Source organism: Chrysemys picta, chromosome 1 (assembly GCF_011386835.1).
Source record: "Chrysemys picta bellii isolate R12L10 chromosome 1, ASM1138683v2, whole genome shotgun sequence".
NCBI lineage: Eukaryota > Metazoa > Chordata > Testudines > Emydidae > Chrysemys > Chrysemys picta.
This window is the reverse complement of record NC_088791.1, coordinates 168,523,846-168,543,631: the sequence shown is the minus strand read 5'-3', so window position 1 is coordinate 168,543,631 and position 19,786 is coordinate 168,523,846. Positions and strand designations below refer to the sequence as shown.

The 19,786-nt window shown below is 38.7% G+C and overlaps 1 protein-coding gene across 22 annotated transcripts in view; it reads left to right on the top strand.

The window, feature by feature from the left end:
* Positions 1 to 19,786, top strand: part of DCAF6 (DDB1 and CUL4 associated factor 6) — a 154,766-nt gene that overhangs the window by 121,934 nt on the left and 13,046 nt on the right. For 14 of the 22 annotated variants that reach the window (XR_010599853.1, XR_010599849.1, XR_010599851.1 and 11 more), the window contains 3 exons: positions 1,115 to 1,230; positions 2,299 to 2,382; positions 2,535 to 2,853. Coding sequence is in view for 17 of the 22 variants with exons in the window: in XM_065589313.1 (XP_065445385.1) it covers positions 1,115 to 1,230; positions 2,299 to 2,382; positions 2,535 to 2,853 (519 nt within the window). In the remaining 5 variants the exon portion in view is untranslated. Of the gene's footprint in view, positions 1 to 1,114; positions 1,231 to 2,298; positions 2,383 to 2,534; positions 2,854 to 12,749; positions 12,792 to 19,786 lie in introns of all 22 variants that reach the window. The other 8 variants (XR_010599850.1, XR_010599847.1, XM_005283679.4 and 5 more) reach the window with 1 other exon arrangement.

The following is a 19,786-nucleotide window of genomic DNA, read 5'->3' as shown; positions in this document are numbered from 1 at the left end:
CTTTCTGTTTCATAAGGCTACAGACGCTCCCTGGGTTACGCAAGACCCGGGTTACGCAAATTCGCACTTACGGAAAAAGTTCCATAAGCCAGAAATAGGATTTTCGAGTTGCGGAAATTTTTGCGTAACGTATGGTCATACGTTTCTGACTTATGCAAAGCTTTCCGGAACGGAACGATTGCGTAAGTCGGGGGGCATCTGTAAAACTATTCTAAAGGTTTTTCTAGACATGGAGGAAGTTCTGTATGTTAATTGAGAAGGATCCATTTTCCCCATTTAAAAAGAAAAAATATTTGCCAAGAGACCTCAAATACCAGTTAATAGTAACTTACGTTAAATTCTGATATTTTAAAGGTGACCACTATAGTCCCTGTAATAGTTTATTATTTGTGGCATGACCAGAAGTTAGTTATGCATTTTACAGAACACAGCAGAAGCCTGGTCCTTGCTCTGGAAAGTTTACAGTCTAGGTTAAAACATATATGGGTTATTACAACATAAAAAGAGAGGTTTAAGGTAACATAGACAATATGTGATAACTTAGATTATTCATGTACACACCTTAGTTCATGTCTCTTCCTTTTCTTACTACAGTTGCATGTTAAAGCTTCAGTTCCTGTCTTGATATGCTATATGCTTAATTCATCAAATCCATGGTGCAAATCCATGGACTGAATAAATTCTTGTGAAGTTATGACACACATCTGCATGGAAATTTTTAGCACTGGTTCTCAAAATCTCATTTAGTACAGATTTGGGGTTTTACTACTTTAATAACTTTGTTATAGTTTATTACATGATGTTCCAGTGATGAAAAAGATTTGTAAAAGGTAATTCGAGGCAATGGACACAACAACCAAAAAATAAGATTAGATGAAGTCCTATATTTTGCTTAATCAAGCGCTTAAGAATTCCACCTTTATAAAATGAGGGCCACACTTTAGAAGCTACTTCTGAAAATTTGGCTCCAAACAACTGATTTTACTTGTATTATTTGTTTTGTAATTACTTATAGTAATATGTTGTACTTTGTGGTTGTCCCTGTGGTTTAAAATGGAATCTTCTTGTGTCTTTGCCTCATTACTGAAACATTTTACATGTGCTTTGTTGTTAGGAGCAGCACAACTTCAAGTTCTAGAGGGAGTGGAAGTCACTGCAAACCTGAAGGCCACGAAGAAGCATCAAGAACACACAGCTCAGAACAGACACCACCAGAAAATGAAGAAACAAGTAAGATACGTAGTTATTCCTGTAATGGTAAGGTCCCAGTTCTTCTCATGGCTACGATTGAACTCAATGGGAGTTGCACACATACAGAAATGAGGGCAGAATGTAACCTTAATAGAACATTATTTTTGTCATTTATTTCCAAGAAGGCAAAACGGATAACAGCTCAGGGAGGCAACAAGTTATTTACTTTACAAAACTAATTCCGGTTGTCAACTGAAGAGGCATATAGCTATGTATATTTCTTAATTCTGAACTTCTGGTCCTTTATTTCTTTCTGTTTTGGGAGAACAGTGAATAGTTTTTACTGTCACCTTGAGGAGGAGTTTCTTGCAGGCCAGAATTAAAGAACATTGGTGGGGTAGAGAAGGCTTGTTACCACCATGTCTATGCTGTATTTGTACTCTAGATAATTGGGGGACTTTGTTTATTCAGGGCTGTTACCTTTTAAACAACATTAAAATTTACATTAAAAAAAAACAAATGTTTTCTCTGATGTTAATCCATTTAGTAAATGGACAGTTGAAGTTGGCAGCTTTTAAAGGGGGCATACAATGTTAAGGTGCAAATTGGAGAAAAATGTATTGTGCTGAATTCAGTCAACCTGTTCATTGCTGCAGGAGACATTTGGAGCAAATGGCTGTATCAGTGAGTATATAGTGAGGATTTCCAAAGAAATGCCTAGAGATATGAAGACCTTTTAATAAGTTAATTAACCTTTGTAACTCTAGGTAATCACAACTATGAGTTATCACATCTTCGGTTTCACAACATTACAAGTAAATTAGCTACTAAAATACTTGTATGATCAAGTATTGAATTGTAGCATGGACAAAGAAAGAATCTCCCACCCCACTTTTATTCTCTGATATACCAAACTGAACAATTGGTAAATGGATTTATGGGGGCTTTTTGTCTTCCTCTGAAGCATTAGATACGGGCACCTGAAGTAGCATACCAGACTACATGAACCAGTGGCTTGATACAGTGGAGCAATTTCAATGTTGTACAGGACTTATGGTGTATACTCATGTTACTGAAATGATTATATCATCTGGTGTTTAATTTCAGGAGTCCGTAAAGAATTGCATGAGGAAGTCACAGGTGCTGAAGAGTTGAAAACTATAGATGAAGCTGTAGAGAGAACAGAAACAGGTTTGTCTGCTGTTTCTTCATATGATTGTCTGGCTGAAAAAGGGTAGGGTAAAGCAAGCCAAACACAAAATTTATTTATAACATTTATAATAACGTATTCCTGAGTAGACTATAACTATCAGTGGCTAATTTTGACTGCCTTTTTCTTTTAGCTGTATCAGATATTTCTGAGCATCCTGGAACCAGCACAGAAGGAGAAAGTGATCCCAATCTTGACAGCATCTGTAGGAACCCAGAGGAAGGACCTTCAAGTGAAAAAAGCAAAGAACAAGAGAGTTCAAGTCAAAGTACAGAGTCTAATGCCAACCCAGTTAATACAAACCATGAACTTCAACCGCAGCCAGACTCTTCAGGGCTTGCAAGTCATGAAGAATCATCCACCAGAAGCACTGCTTTTCAAGAAACTGATGATAGTGATGATGACCCTGTCCTGATACCTGGTGCAAGGTATCGAGGAGGACCAGGACATAGGTTAGTAGAATTCTTTCCTTTTCTATTATTTGGCATCAGTATTTTCCGAGGGAAAACTAGGAACTGATGCTCCAGCCCCTTACAGAAGGATCTCAAAGCTTGTGGCCCAGAGCGTCTCATAAACAACTTACCAGGAACCTTGAAGGCTGCATCTAGTTAGCATTTTTTTTTTTAAGAAACTCATACAAACCTCATACTTGTTAAGTTTGTATATTTCTTGCTAAAGTACTAATAACAGCTTTTTATTTGAGTTCCCCAGTGTTAAATGTTTGCAGTAAATCAGTGTTGTTCTCTACGCATTTTAGGATACTGTCACAATTTCAGGGCAACACCACCTGTATTCCCCTTCCATGGTCCACAAACGGCAGCCACTTTGGGCTTCTGGCTCCCAGATATCACCTCTCCTGGCCAGAGACCCACATCTCACTTCCTTCTTACTGGGTTTTTTAAGATTCTACAGCTTCCTGATTTACACTGATCTCCCAGCCAGACAGACTTCCTAAAAGGCCAGTGCTTGTGTTTTGCCTTCTCTCCAAGGCTTATGACCAGTGTATTGCCCCAAGTTATAATTACCACGTAGCTGCTTCTAAGCAAGCACATTTATTCTTAATATGTTTTCTCTGTAATGTTTTAACTTAAAACAATAAAAACATACACACATGCTAAAAAAGTTACCGGAGGTCACCCCCAACTTCAACCTAGGGCTCTGGTAGGTTTTAGTCCTTCAAAACCCACAGCTGGGTTTTCATCATGGTTACAAGTTCATCCACCTTAGGTCCCAAACCAGGCGGGGCAGATTAGCCTTTTCTTTATATTGCCTTGGCCTTTGATGTTGGCCTTCTGTAACAGGTAGTCATAGAAATCTGCAGACTAAGACCCTGTCCTCAGGGCATAGCTTCAAAAGGCTGGTTTTTTGCATATCTGGAGGTGGGGAGTTTGCATTAACTTCTTCCTAGGGATTCCCCAAAAAATCCACTTACCACTTTTTGTCCTAAAACTCCATAATTGTGTGGCACATTTTCAGTACAGTCTTTTGAACTCCCAGGTCTTGTATAAGTCATATCCCAACCCCAGAAAGGTTACTTAAAATCCTGGATCACAATGATACATAAACTTAATACAGTAAGGTCTTTCAAGGTTATTGCAGGAAATTGCCCATCTGTCACAGATACAATGGTCTACGGTTTGTCTACTATCTACACTGTAGGCATCCTTGGTTTGCAAAAGTACTCACTATTGGTAGGCAGTGCTGCATTTTGCCGTAGCGTATGTTTAATATACTATGCCTTTTCTCCATTGGTGATTGATCAAATAATTTTGAATTTTCCTTTTTCTCTCTCATGACAAGAGAACTTTCTTACCCTTTTTCTCTTGTTAACTTCTGCATACCAGTATGGACAGGACTACTAATGATTATGAGAGTTACTAGAAAATTGTGGTTGCAAAAAAAGAGTTTTGATGGGTTCTGTACAATTTTTTCCTGTAGAATCTAAGTACTCATTTAAAAAAACAAAAACCTTTTTTGACCATTGTTGCTAAGAGAATTTCCTATATATCATATACTTGACATCTTAATCCATCACTGGCATAATAACCCTCCCATTCACCAAAATATGCTGTTAACTTCAATGCCTGGACTGTTCAAATACTATCATAATTTATTAAGCAAACTTTCAGCTATTGGACTCAAGGCAATATATTTTTCAAATTTTTATTGTCACTTTCAGTTGCACCTTAGCATATGGTACATCTCACATTTGAGACATACTTAACACTGTATTTGTATCAGGTAGAGGTTATGTTTCTGTTAATTATGTACACTGGAAATGCAAATCGTTGAAACTTAGCTGTACTGCTTGCTGGAGAAATTAACTTGGCATCAACTTTAATGTTCTCCTTAATTGTTTTCTGTTTCATATTGGCTCTTTGATATAAATTTAGGTCTTGGAGGGTGGGAAGCAGTGAATGATTCATCCTGTTTTCCCTGGGATTCATAGGTTCTGCAAAGTAGGAATTTTCTAAGGGGCTGGATGGTTATGTCCCTAGATGACATCATAGCCCAGAACACTGAGCAGTGTATCAAAGCCCACCACTGTAATAGACATTGTTTGGCACTCTTATTGGAATGTTAGAGAGGAATAAGATTGAATGGACCATGGAGCCTGAACTACTCTTTTGCCCCTCAGGGTTTGGGTTGAGGTATATTGATGAGGCATTGTGGAAAAGTTTTTCCCTCCTGGGGTATGTCCACACTAGGGAAAAATGTGATTTCACATTACTCCATTTTTACCTTGACCCGTTAACACGTATGAGAACTACAACAGCCCTGCCCACCCTGTTTTACCACAGTTGATTAACACATGGTTTTATAAAATAAAATAAAAAAGACCTAACGTTTTTTCTTAGTTATTTCAAAACCCAGGTGTTCATGCAGTGCAGGTGACGAATGTTATGTAAATATCATAGATACTTAAATCTGTGTGACTTCAGCCTCCAGGGTTGTAAGTTGGGCACCTTTCACCAGGAATGAATTCTTTTAACGTTTGTAAAGCTTTAGACAACAAAGCAAGTCACGTTTCTGAGGCTGGAAAAAGGCCCTGGGAGTTTTCTTGCTCCTTTATCTTTATATCTGGCACACTACTCTTTTTTAACCTTTCCCTCATCTCCTCTTTTACTGTAGCAGTTGCAGTGTATTGTCTTACCTCCAAGTCAGAATGATGGGTGAGCAATAATTTCATTAAATGCTGCTTTTCCTCCAGAGGATGTTGTGGAGTCTGCACTGTTCCTTGGTAGGCTCACTAGATACTTATGTAATGCCCCCAAAACTGTAGACATTCTATGAAAATCTCAGCAGGATTTGTCAGTGTTTTTATATGTTTTTGTTGGCTTTGCAGCCATCAAGTGAGGAAAGCTAAAAGTCTTATAACAGGTTAAGTGAAAATAATCAAGGATGGTGCTCTGTCATGTACCACCAGTATAGCCAGTTTCCAGCAATCTTCATTATTTTTTCAGCAATTTCAAATGTCTTAGCTAATGTGGGACCCCCATTAAGTTTCCCCACTGAGACTTGAGCATATGCTTAAACTTCAGTTTTTAGCAGGATATAACTCCAACCAAGTTCTTGTCTCATGCCACAATTTGATATTACAGACATAGCTGGTATCAGCACTTTTTTAGTTGCTTATAACTTTGTCAGACTTTAGCAATTTGAGCTGAAATTTTCTATGCTGTATCTGTTTCAGGGTTTTTTGTTTGTTTGTTTTTATTTCTACCAAAATGGTTCATTCATTTGAGAATGAGGCCAGGGAAAAATACATTTTGCCCATTTTAAAAAACAAAACAAGCTGGCATTTTGTTTGAAAAATTTTGGATCAGGGACTTGAAATTTGGCAGGTGGTGGCCTTTGTGTCAGGGTTGTGCATTTTGCTGTACCTATGAAAATCTTCCCAAGTTTGGTCAAGTTATAAGCCTTTGAAAAATCATAGTTCTCACATGCTCAGAAGAGACTTCTTAGATTTTAGCAGCTAAATACCACAGAGATTCCATACGCACTGGGTATATACCAGCTTGGGGCCGAGCAGGACTTTGCCTGAAATTACAGCTCTGGGCTGCTATAAGCTGTGCTGCATCCGGGCACCTGAACTGAGAGCAGGAAGCCTGTCTGTCCTGTGCTCAGTGACTCCCTCTGCTGGGTCCAGATGAAGTGGAGGACAAACCAACCTGATTCAAATACAGAAGGAAAAAAAGCTAGACCTGTGGAGTCTTAAGGGAGGAGTAAGCCGAGACAAAGACCCCGTAGGATGATACTGGGACTGGAGACTGAAGTGAGTGGAGAGGAAGACTGGGATTGAGAATCACTGGAGTGGGGGACAGGAAATGAAGGGGGAAGGGAGACAGATCTAACGAGGCGCAGGGGATCAATTGGGACTGACTGGACAAAGACTGTGACAAGGAGCTGAGATGGGGAGACACTGAGATTTGACAAGGAGCCCAGGGATGGAGACTGGGACTGGGTATGCGGGGGCAACTGGAGACCATGGTGGTGGTGGTGAAACAGACTGGATGAGAAGCCAGGAGGAAGGAACTGGGACTAGTAGAGCAAGGAGACTGGCGAGAAGGAGCTTGGGGGCTATGGGGATAGGACTGGGAATGATTGAGCAAAGAGACTGGGATGAGAAGCCTGATGAATGGAGACTGAGACTGGCTAGGTGAGGAGAATGGGACTAGAATGAGGCGCCAGGGTGGGGAAGAGATATAACTTGGTACCCAGGACATGTTGGGTAGGAGGAGACAGAAGGGGTCAAGCTGGGTGGGAATGTATAGAAGAGTCTGTATCCACTACAGCACACTTCCCTCCTGAGCCTGGAGTGGGACCCAGAATTCCTGAGTCTCACCATTCCTCTGCTGGTTCACATAGAGGATGACAACCTACTACTGCTATCAGTCTGCCACTGTGATGGACATAAAGGTTTCCACCCTGCTGATGACCTATGTGGGTGTCAATATGATGCCACATGATGGAATAACTATTATTTCAGTTCCTTTAAAAAAAAAACCTAGAAAATTACACAAACTGTTAAAAACAACATTAAGTTTACACTGAAAAGTTAGGAAATGCCAGGTTTATGGTTGCCTGTGCAACTTTAATTTGACCACCTTATGTGTATGCGTTATGTTACGGTCTTTAGTTACATGACTACATACTATTTTTCCTCAGGACCACTCCCTCACTCAGTGGAGTATTATGTGTAGCATTAGAATCTTAGTAGTTAGAGACAAAGATCTTAAGTCAATTTCCTCAGCAAGGACAGCATATGGTGTGCTCTGCTGCTTTGAACACAAGGCTATGAATCAAAGTCTCCCAAATTCTAATCCCATCTCTGATATGGATGTCCTTTGTGACCTTGGGCCAGGAACTTAGCCTCTTCCTTTAAGTTCCCCTCCCATAATTTTTTTATCCCTATCGGGTGTTCTGTTGATTATTTGATGAAGATTGCAATAGTGCTGTGAGCACAGACAGTGCTATATAAGAGCCAGCTTTCCCACTAGACAGCATATCTGATATTAAGAATATTACACTTCATTTTACAGACTTCTCCCTTGTCTGTATCTGACTGCATCAGTGAGGAATGTAAGGCCAAATTCTACTCTTAGTTACACCAGTGTAAATCTAGTGTATGGTAACTGCACTGAAGTTGATACGGTTAAATATTTCATATGCAAATAAAAATCAAACTATAATGCTTGCCTTTTTCCATTGAACGGCTGTACAGCCCAATGTGGTTTAGGATTGCCTCCAGGCTTTTGATGATGATTAGATTTAATGCTCCATTCACTTCAGTTTGTTCGTGTGTGTGTGTGTGTGTGTGTGTGTGTGTGTGTGTGTGTGTATACATATATATATATAAGGAGCAGAGCTTTCCCACATAGCTGAATGGTGACAAGGTTAAATAATAAAATTCATGTTTTTTTCTCTCTGGTTTCAGGATTTTAGAATGCCTTTCGAACGATTGGTGGATAAGTGGCAAGGGTTTGTGTGTGAAGGGAAAATCATGATTTTTCAGTTAAAGACCACACTGGCAGACTTGGAAGCTGACTGTGAATCCTCTTCAGTGCTTCTTATTCAGACAAAACTTCTTTTGTAGTCAGTGAGAGTTTGTCTGAGTGAGTACTGAATTCAACTCCTTGTAATTTTAATATACTGCCACATATGATCCTTGATTTACAAAATTATGTTAGTACTATACCAGTGGCTAAACCCTTTCCCTCATGGTCGTAATAACAAACCCACCATGCCCAACTCCTCTTTACTTCTATCCCACAGCCAAGTGCCCCAATATCTGCAAATTACATATATTCAGACTGTACATTCAAATGTGTGCATATTGTGGTACCTGGTCTTGAGAAGAGATGAGGTTCGGAGGGTATCTGCAACTAGGAAGAAGAATCTGGAGTATATTACTTTGGGAAAAGGGTGAGATGAGAATGTTCATGAGCATGTCAATGGAGTGGGAGGATTTCCATAGATAAGAGAGTTTTAGGATGACTAGATCTCAGATTTAAATTCGTTCTCTAGGTTGCATGTCTCAAAGTGTGGGAGCTATCAGAGGCTTTCAGGTATTCAGGACATCCCAGTACTTGAAAAAACATAAAATTTTGGTCTTTGGTAATGACATTCTGCCTTATCAGAGTGAAACATAAGCCTCCATTTAATACCTTAAAGAAGTCTTAGGCCAATCTACACTACCACTTATTTCAGTATAACGTACTGTATAACGTCGCTCAGGGGTGAGAATAAGCCATTCCCCAAGTGACAGGTGATTGTAACTTATAAGCGCTGGTGTGAACAGCACTATGTTGGCAGGACATAGCTACCATCTCTCGCGGAGGTATATTTATTATGCCAACAGGAGAGCTCTCTTCCATCGGCATAGAGCGTCTTCTCCAGATGCACTGCATTGGTGCAGCTGCACCGATGTATCGCTTCTAGAGTAGACTAGTCCATAGAAGCCTAAAGCGTTATCAGGTAGCTCTTTCATGTAAATATTACCAAGTCTGAGGTGATGCTTATATGCCCCTATCCTTCAAGACTCTTTGCATACTATTCAACAAAACATTATACTAAATGTAGAACTACTTTTGTATATCTTGCATCAGGACCTTATGGGTACATCCACACAGCAGATAGGAGGTGGAATTCTCACTTGGGTAGCGTACAAATGCTAGCTCTGCTCGAGCTAGCACCTAAAAATAGTGTGATCATGGCTGCTTGAGCTGGCTGCCCAAGTCTGTACCGAAGGGGGCAGGCAGGATTGTACTCAGGCTGCTAGCCCGAGCTGCCGTCTGTGCCACCAAGGTCATGGTGCTGTTTTTTGGCATACTAGCTCAAGCAGAGCTAGCACTTGAAAATATATATGTCTATCTGAGCTGGGACACTCACTTCCCAGCTCCTGTTTAGCGATACCTTTAAAGATAATTTACTTTACCATTATCTGAGGGGTACCCTTGTTAGTCTGTATCCACAAAACCAACAAGGAGTCCTGTGGCACCTTAAAGACTAAATCTTTTAAGGTGCCACCGGACTCCTCGTTGTTTTTACCATTATCTGTTTGGCCAAGTCAGCTTGATAAATTAGCATGCTTCACTGAGCGTTGTAGTCCCTAAAATTCATTCCATTGTTGTTACCTATTTGATATTTAAAATAACAGACTTTGATGGACTATGGAAAAAAGACCACAAATCAGCTTGTTGAGAGTCCAGAGACAGAAAAGAAAATGACGTGTTTACTTCCCCAGTTGGAAATTCTATTGCTGGACAGCTGTAATTCAATATATTTGGGCTGCAGAAAAACAGCCCCCATGTGACAAAGCACTGATGCAGTACATTGCTCACCCTTTATTCTTTTCAATCTGATTTACGGTAAAGACATTTGGCTCCCTCAGGTGATTAGATTCCATGCTATAGTAGGGGGCACCTCTGCAAATACAGAAAAATATAATCAGGTACCTTGACAAAGTGCCAAAATTCCCATTGACTTCCTGGGAATATCTGGTATGTTTCCTCTAGGAAAAGAAGACACTAAGTTTCAATGAGGGGATGCTAAAATCCTGTTGACTATTGGAGACCTTTTCCAGGGTATAACATTACTGAACTTTGAACTGCTTAGAATAAAGTTTAATCTCTCGATTTCTACAAGTTAAACACTTCCTCGACATTGGAGAGACTCCACGGTTGGCAAAGAATGATGTAGAAGAAAAATTCAGATTGCGACATAACCCAAATTAGCTTTTGTCTATAATGTACAACTTTTCTGTTGAGGAATGCTGGAAATGGTATACCCCAAATTCTGTACTCTGGAGTCACGATCTCACAGTTCCTCCTAAGGATAATCAGTGGCAGAAGCACTTGAATACCCCTTTGCAACCTGTTTGCAACACTTAAAAGTAAATATAGTACTTCATGCTGCATGAACTTTTTACTATTTTCCTTCAACTTTGAACAAAATGAATATAGATCTACACTTCAGATGTTCTAAATGTGATTCAGTATTCATCACTCATATGTTGTTTAAGGATCTCCAATTATGTGCACTCATTTAGATGCCTAATCCAACTTTTAACGTGTTCCAAACTGGGACCGGCTCTATTTAACCCACTGTTATGTGTTCTGGGAATCTATCCACAGGACCAACTCTCTCTGGCGCCTGACTTAAGGAATAAAGAACATAGTGTCTGCAGGCAAAAAACGTATCCTAAATTTAACTGTATCAATAAACCTATGCTATAGATATGGAAACATGAAATCTGAACGTACTTTATTATTCCTAAAACAGCACCAAAGAGAGCTTCTATCAAGTATATAAAAACATCCTGGTCTTCAAGTCAATTAACCAGGATTTACATTTAGTGAACATAACTTAGGTGTTTTTGGAGTCTAAAGTAGCAGTCAATCTGTTGTCCAGTATTAGTTTGATTTAGTATTTAGACTTATAATGAAGATTAAATAGATGTTAAATAGAGGATTTTTCCCCCCAGAATTTAATTGCTATGTTAATTTGTCAAAAAGGCAAAACTAAAAAAATATATATAGTAGACCTATAATTTAATATTTTCATTTTACTTATCTGACAGTGTTCCTTACATTGATTCCCATGTAACTATTCCTCTGTTTACCTTGAATTCAGTAGAAATATATCTTTTAAAAAGCTGTTTGAGTTATCTGAACATAGAAAAAGTCCACAGCAGTGGTTTTAAAGTCCAAGACAAGTATTTTTGCAGGTTTACATAATTGTGAAACTGCCCAAACTCTCCGAAGTTGTTACATTTTGGGCTGAGACCAGCCATGAGCCATTATCACCCAGAACTGAAAATGGGAGACTTAGGATGGAATGACCATCTCATTCTTTTGCTTTAGCATCTCAGCTGCTATAGTATAACATTACCTTAGGAAATGGTGAAGCCTGTATTGACTAAAAGAAGTGAAATGCTTGGCTCTTGAAATCTCTTCTATGGTGGTTGCTCTAGTTAGCTAACCTAATATGACATTTTTAACACACCCATGAACAATTATCTGATAGAATTTCCTAGGGTATATTTAAAGAATAAGGATGAAAATAAATTTCATATTGTGAAACTATTTGGCTAGATGCTGCTGGAACATTATCATTTACCCTACAAGGTCTGCAGAAGGGAGTTATCTCCTGTGCTCCTGCGGGAGTCCATGGGGAGAAGAGTCCCTTCTTTTGCATGCCAAAGCAACTAAATATCTTCTAACTTAGATGTGCACAAACTTCTCAAAGCTCAGCAAAGTTAGTCATGTATGTGCAGACAGCATGGCTTTCCTTAGTTGTGAACTCTGTGGGCTTAGTGAGAAAATACTATGCAAAGTGTTCTGCAAGTGCACACAATTGAATTATGTCAAAAATCATGTCAGATCAAAATCAGTTTTCACCTGAATAGTCCAAGGCACTTCTCAGTGAGGGCTATTTCTATATTCAAATAGCTGAATTGGTTCGGTTCAAACTTTCTTTTAAAAAGTCACCTCTGAGCAGAGACTAAGCCTGGAAAATCAGTCCAATTAGTGGAAAATTTGAATTCATAAGGGACTCAAAATAGAGAATTTAACATGGAAATGCTTATGCAACTTGCTGCCACACCTGCTACAACTCAATTGATGAGTAATTACTGTATTTTATAAAACCTACGTTGTGTACTAATAAAAATATGCAAAAACTGGGGGGAGGGTTGATTGAAATGAAAATGTTTTTCATGTATTAACCCTTATGGAAGAAGTAGAATCTTTGAAATAATCGGAACACATTCTGTAGTAGACTCTAATCTTTAAAAACTTGGTACACATGATTTTTGAATGACTTTAATTATTGTTCCCTTCACTAGATTTAATATCAGAGGAACAGCAATAGGTGATAGAATAATGAGGTAATTCAGTATCTTCCTCCCTTTCCCCCTTTTTCTTCCTTCTGTATGATGGATTTACCAGGTCCTTGTTTTCCACATCTAACCAGTTTTTCTGTTAGCTGTTACCACTTTTACATTTGCCAGACTTTGGATGCTGGAAATTGTAGAGCAGATTGCTTGATGAGTTATATTTAACTGCATGCATTGCATGGAAACAGAGTGAGAAGAAATTGCTGTGTACAAATTTAATATCACATTAATCTCTTTAGTGTATGCCATAAAAATAATCATAATGTAAAAAGTGTGTACTCATGTAGAGCAAATACTTTTTTTTTAACTTCTTTAGCTTTGCCACGTGTTGTATTTTGCATGTGCCACCATTGATTTGGCTTGTTTTGTATTGAAGAACACTTGGTTCTGCAGCAAGATTAATTAGCACTATTTAGGAATACATTATTCAAAGGCCTGTTTTAATTTTTGGATGGATCAATTCATGGAATTGAGCATAATTTTTATAGCCAAGGATGATAGTGCAGATTTAGGAAGAGAGACACTGGGTTTGGGGGGATGTTTCTCCACCTCATAAAGTTAAAAAATGTAAAAGCACTTGAGATGGAATACTCTTGTCTCTCTCAGTGAAATACTCCAGTGTGTTAATTATAGGAAGACTTAAGGGTTTTGACAACTAAGTTTGGCAATAGGCTTTCAAGGGGAGAACCAATTATGTGAGTTAGTGCCAGATATAATAGATGGAGATTAAGTTAACAAATGGAAGGAATTAATTTAAAATGACAAAATATTTTTATAGTTTCATGAATGACCAGTTGCAGGATACACATCTGAAGGGGTTAATTATATGACTACCCTAGAAAGGGTATCTGCATTTCTTATGTTAAGGCCCCTGCATACAGTCACACACAAAGTGTCAGTGGGTCCAAAAATATGAATATCTAAAGGAAAATAGTGTGTCCCTGTCTTTCCTTTGCCTTTATATTTCAGTTTTAGCTACTGCTCTCATGCAGTTGGCTAAAGGTCTGTATTCAGGAGCTTTTGTAATCTGTGGAAAGATGGATCCAAATTCCATGGTAAAATTCACTATTCTTGGAGTTTTATAGCACCCCAGTGTTGCAGACTGCAAGTTCTGTGTCAGCTTGAAGTAAATGTATAGAATTAAATATGAAAATGAATAATGCGATCAGTGTACAATTTTATAGTATCTAATTAGTTGATTGATATATTGTCTTCCTAAAATTTCATCTTAATTGTGCTGTAGATTTTTATATTGCCACAACTGTAGAGTTTTTTGCAACTGAGTAGGGGATAGTTGAGAAATTGGGCACATGGGAAGGCAAAGGAAGTGAGTAGCTTGGGATTGAGAGATAACCACATCATTTTTCTGCTGAAATGATCAACAGTGAAATAGTCAATGTTGGCACTTAAGGCAAGTCTGCACTACAAAATTAAGTTGACTTAAGTTATGTCGATGTACAGCAGAGGTGGGCAGACTACGGCCCGGGGACCGCATCTGTCCCTCCAGATGTTTTAATCCAGCCCTCGAGCTCCCACCGGGGAACGGGGTTTGGAGCTTGCTCCGCTCCAGGCGGGGAGTGGGGTCGGGGGCTTGCCATGCTCCACGCAGCTCCTGGAAGTGGCGGCATGTCCCCCCTCCAGCTCCTATGCATGGGGTAGCCAGGGAGCTCTGCATGCTGCCCCCACCCCAAGCACTGCCCCCCAGCTCCCATTGGCTGGAACCACAGCCAATGGGAGCTACAGGGGTGGCACCTGTGGACAGGGCAGCGCATAGAGCTGCCTGGCCATGCCGCCACATAAGAGCCAGAGTGGGGACATGCTGCTGCTTCTGATGTACAGTCACTGCAGTAATTAAATCAGTTTTGCATGTCCATACTATGCTTCTATTGGTAGTGCGCCGTATGTGTCCTTACCAGGAGCACTTGCTCCAATTTAACTGTCAGTATGGGGCACTGACAGCTGGAGCCCTGCCGCCCAGGGCTGACAGCAGGAACAGTCTGATGTAAGCAACACAGTGTCTATACGGATACTGCGTCGACCTAAATACATCAACTTAAGTGTTGTGCCTCTTCTGGAGGTGGAGTTAAGTCAGTGTAGTCGGCGACTTACATTAGCGGGACTGACATTTTAGTATGGATTAAAGAGTTAGGTTGACGTAAATTGCCTTAGGCCAGCCTAACTCTGTAGCATAAACCAGCCCTTAATTTGTTGTGAGGATTCAAAGTTAACATCCAGTTAAAATAATGGGGGCAGTTCACACATCAGAGCTGTCTTAACAAATAGGAATGTGTCACTGCATTGGAAAGTTCATAATTAGAAGCTTTTCTTCACAACCAAAGAGGCTCTCTTAAAAACTATTTGAAACATAGAAACCTTTTTTTTTTTTTTAAATCAAAACTTAAATTTCAGGGCAAAATTCTGAAGCAAAATTCCTCAACTACAAAATAACGGAATTCATGGAGCCTGCCTGCACCGTGAAAGGGGCAATCAAATACTTCTAGCTGGGTGTGACAGAGTTGAGAAGGAAGGTATATTATGTTGTACAGATACATTCTGTAAGCTGTAAATGAGGTAAATAAAACTACAAATGTACGCTTAGGTTGCTTAATTCTTAGGAAACAGGCCAATTTTAACATGTTCTGTGCTTTAACAATTAGCTGCTTTCTGAGTTAGATCTAGTCTTACTGCTGAAAGGTTTGGTTGAAACTCTTGATTGAAACAATATGGCTTCTGGCAACTAGGTTAGAAATCTTGGTAGGATCTTCCAATCTAGCATGCCACTTGTTCTGTCTCACCCCTGCCGCCAGGTAATCTCTCCATCAGGCCAGAAGGCAGGAAGGTGCACATAGTAGATATTGCTGCGAAGGCTTGGGCCACTGAAGGAATTGGCCTTGAGCCGGAAGCAGAGAAACAGCTTGGGAGTTGATGGGTAGGAAAGCCTGAGGCTCCACACAGACTCCTGGGACGGCAGTGCAATTATGCTGCAGCTTGGGGAGGTAGGAGAGTGTTATGCAGAGGGAGAGAAGGGTTTAATTCAAAAGAGGAGAGGAAGAGGAGGCAGGAACACTTCTTAGCAAGGAAAAAGAGAACAGAATATTTTGGCGCTCAGTTTAGATTCTCTCAAGATAAATAAAGCTCACCAGGGTAAGAGTTGAGAATTTCATTGGCATTGTAGGAAAGAGCTCTGTAAAATGTATTTCCTTTTACAGTATTAGTGAAGTAACTATGTCAATGGAATCAGCGTATGTCATATACAGCAGCAGCTTTCCTATGCATAATCTATAGATTCAAGAGACTTCTACATTGAGTATGTTTTTGATGGACACAGTTATGATCTGTTTTCCTTCTTTTAAAGCATGTCCAGTAATCATTACTGCGGCCTTTAATAATAAACTTCGCTCTTTTGAGATTTATGCCTTTCTACATAACCAAAAGTCCTCAGTAATATGAATCAGAAGTGACAGCTGAACTCAGATCTGTGACCAAAAAAAATTTTAAGGAGCAGTATGTAAAATATTACACTGGACCAAATGTATTGGTTACCCAATTATGCAAAATTGTAGGAACATAAACACCAAATTTTCTGGATGGAAACCTTAGTAGATTTTAGATGAAGACTCCACCTTTTTTTTTTTTAACTTATGGGGGGGAAAATGAATGTTCTATGGATTATTAGGTTTCACTTTTTCTTCCTCCACAGTTGTTCTTGTTTTTGAGTGTCCGTAGAATTTCTTCTGAGGCAGATGTTAGGCTTGGCTGTAGATAAACTGTATCATCCTCTTGAGTTCAGTTTTTTTCTTCAGATTTATTTAATGGAAAAATCCTAATGCTTTTATACTACAGTGATAAATACCTAGACAGGTCATTCATTCTTGGGCCTAATTAGAATAGTTAAACCCATATTTTGGGGTTTGGCAAGGACAGCATAATACAATCACTTTTGCTAATATTTTCAACTGGACGGTGGTGCAGAATGAGTGCTTTCAAGTACATATATGTTATAAGGTTTGGGCAGACAAGTTCTTTTGCGATTAATACAATGTTTTTATGTATATTGGTTGGGGATACAAAAAGTAAAAACTATGTGTTTCAATTATTGTGCTTCAGTATAAAGACCAGGGTAACAATACTTTGAACTTGACTAGCATCTTCCATTCAAGGATCTTAAAACATTAAAACACTTAATAAAAGAATATCCCTGTGAAATAGATTAGTATCACTACCCTTCAGATGCAGCAACTTAATCACAGCAAAACAGTGGCAGAGATAATAGGATTCAGGTTTCTTGACTGCCCAAGCTTTTTTAAACCACTAAACCTTTCTTCCTTATCGTCATAAACATTCAATTTTGAAATTGCAGCTTTTTTATGTGCAAGTACTCCAAGCGTTGAGTCTTTCACATAACCATACTCCATAAGTTGGTTGATGTGCAGTCAATTCCTTTTGATGATGGTGGCTGGTGTGTGATGTCATTAAAAGTGCATGATTGCTAAAGCCTTAAAATCAGGCTGCATCTTCTGTTGTCTTAATCCATTATTACACTGGGGGATAACCAGTTCAGTGTCCTTGTGTCTTATTTGTTGATATTTTCAGTTACATAATGGACATTTTTATTCCACCTTGATAGCATTTTACCTATCAAATTATTCACTTGCTTTCTAGACATACAGATTCTGTTTGTGACTGGAGCTACTTCAGGGAAAGGTGTGATGGCCACTCCATTCAAACCGTTCTTTTCAGTAGCAATTCAATCTCAAAAAATTACTTTTGGAGCCTAAATTTCTGCTTCCAAATCTTAGTCTAAAAGTGAATTTTATGGGAACTTTGTAGAAAGTCTAAGCTGTTTTTGAATAACACAACTAGGAAAAAATTTCCTTTATGATCATTTGTTTTCAAGATTCAAATTTGGCTCTGCTGGAGCTAGTCTAGGAAAAAAGTGCTATCCCTATCCAAGACTACTTGGATACTTCTGCTAAAAAGATTAGAAATGAAATGTATAACAACGATACTTACCTTTGAAATCTGATGAAAATTTAACACACTGTTGAGATGACTGAGGCACTATACGCCTTCTTCGGTCCAGTTCCATATATGCAACACAAACCTACTTTATTATGGGATGATATATCAAGGTAGCACTCAACATGAATAGAACATTAGTTTTGATTTTGTAATGTAGTTGAGACCAAACAGTGTCCCTGAATTATCCTAAAATAAAGGCTTTAGCACAGTATGGGGACATAGTCAAAACATAGTTCAGTCTCTCTCTGTGTACAAGACCAAATCATTGTGTAATTGCATTCTGCAGCATAACTTTCTGTATTGTGAACAAAACCTTTTAAAGGTATTGTTGTTATCTGCAGTTTCAGTAAGACAGCATTACTTAGGGTTACATTCAGATTTTCTTCACAATCATAATGGCTAGAAATTTACTTCTAAAATATAAATAATTTATATTCGGCAGCAACTGGTGAGGTCACCAGAAAAGTGTTGTACCAGTGTATGTATCACAGATTACTTTCTAACTTCTCATTAGGGTTGCCAATTTTGGTTGGACATCTTGCTGGAGGTTTCTTCACATAATCTTTAATTAAAGATGAATCTTTAGTTCCTGGAGACTCCAGGACAGTTCTGGAGGGTTGGCAGCAACCCTACTTCTCATGTTCAGTGATGTGTGTGCAATTTTTTTAAAAAAATTGTTCCAACTTAGCAAAGATCAAAATTTGGAACATGAAAAAAATTGCACAGCATCTTACTTTCTCTGCTGGCTTTGTGTATGTGTGAACCTACACCAAATTTTCAGATTGCTATCTAACATTTATATTTTTATATCATAACTTTTACCATTGTATCTGAAATTAAAAATGCACAAAAGCCCAGAACGAAAATATGCTGCTCTTTTTGTACTTCCAGCACAGAGATGTGTAACTTTGAAATTAAAGCAAAACAATCTGTACACAGAACAGCAATTCTGGGGGAGGGTTTATCAAAAAGGTGTGTTCTCGCCATGCATCTGAAGCATCATTAGGCTAGGGACCAGTCTGGTCTTGTCTGGCAAAGAGTTCTGTAGCCAGGGTCTCACTATCAAGAATACTTGTTCTCAAAGCCTGATAGCCAGAACCTCCCTGTGAAGTGTAGTTGTATTAGGGTTACTTTCCAGATGGCCCCATCTCAGAGATAGCTAAATTACAGTCCATTAGTGCTTTTGCACTTAGAACCAGGATTTTAGATTCACCTCTGAAGTTAATCAGTGTTTGGAAAGCATCAGTGTGATTGATAACATGTGTATCACAGTGGCTAGGTCCTCATCTGAGAGGCATGAGTGAAGCATCCTGGGTGTGCCAAGGTGCAAAGGTGATTCTTGCCCTGGTCAAATCAGGGTCAGTATATGGGTTTAATACCCTGTCAGCCTCTCCCTGAATGTGAAGAGAACAATACACATGTGTGGTAACCAAACAGAGATTTCCCCCCAAGCACTCCAGTCAAAGCTCACTGGTTTGGATTAAAACATAAAATAAATGTATTAACTACAAAAGATAGATTTTAAGTAGGGCTGTCAATTAATCGGAGTTAACTCACGCAATTAACTCAAAAAAATTAATTGCGATTAATTGCAGTTTTTATGGTATTGTTAATAGAGTACCAATTGAAATTTATTAAATATTTTGGATGTTTTTCTACATTTTCAAATATATTGATTTCAATTACAACACAGAATACAAAGTGTACCGTGCTCACTTTATATTATTTTTATTACAAATATTTGTACTGTAAAAATGATACAATTTCTTTTGTTTATTTTTCAATTCACCTTATACAAGTACCATAGTGCAATCTGTTTATCGTGAAAGCGTAACTTATACATATAGAGTGTTTTGTTACATAACTGCACTAAAAAATAAAACAATGTAAAACTTTCGAGCCTACAAGTCCACTTAGTCCTACTTCTTGCTCAGTCAAACGCTAAGAGAAACAAGTTTGTTTAC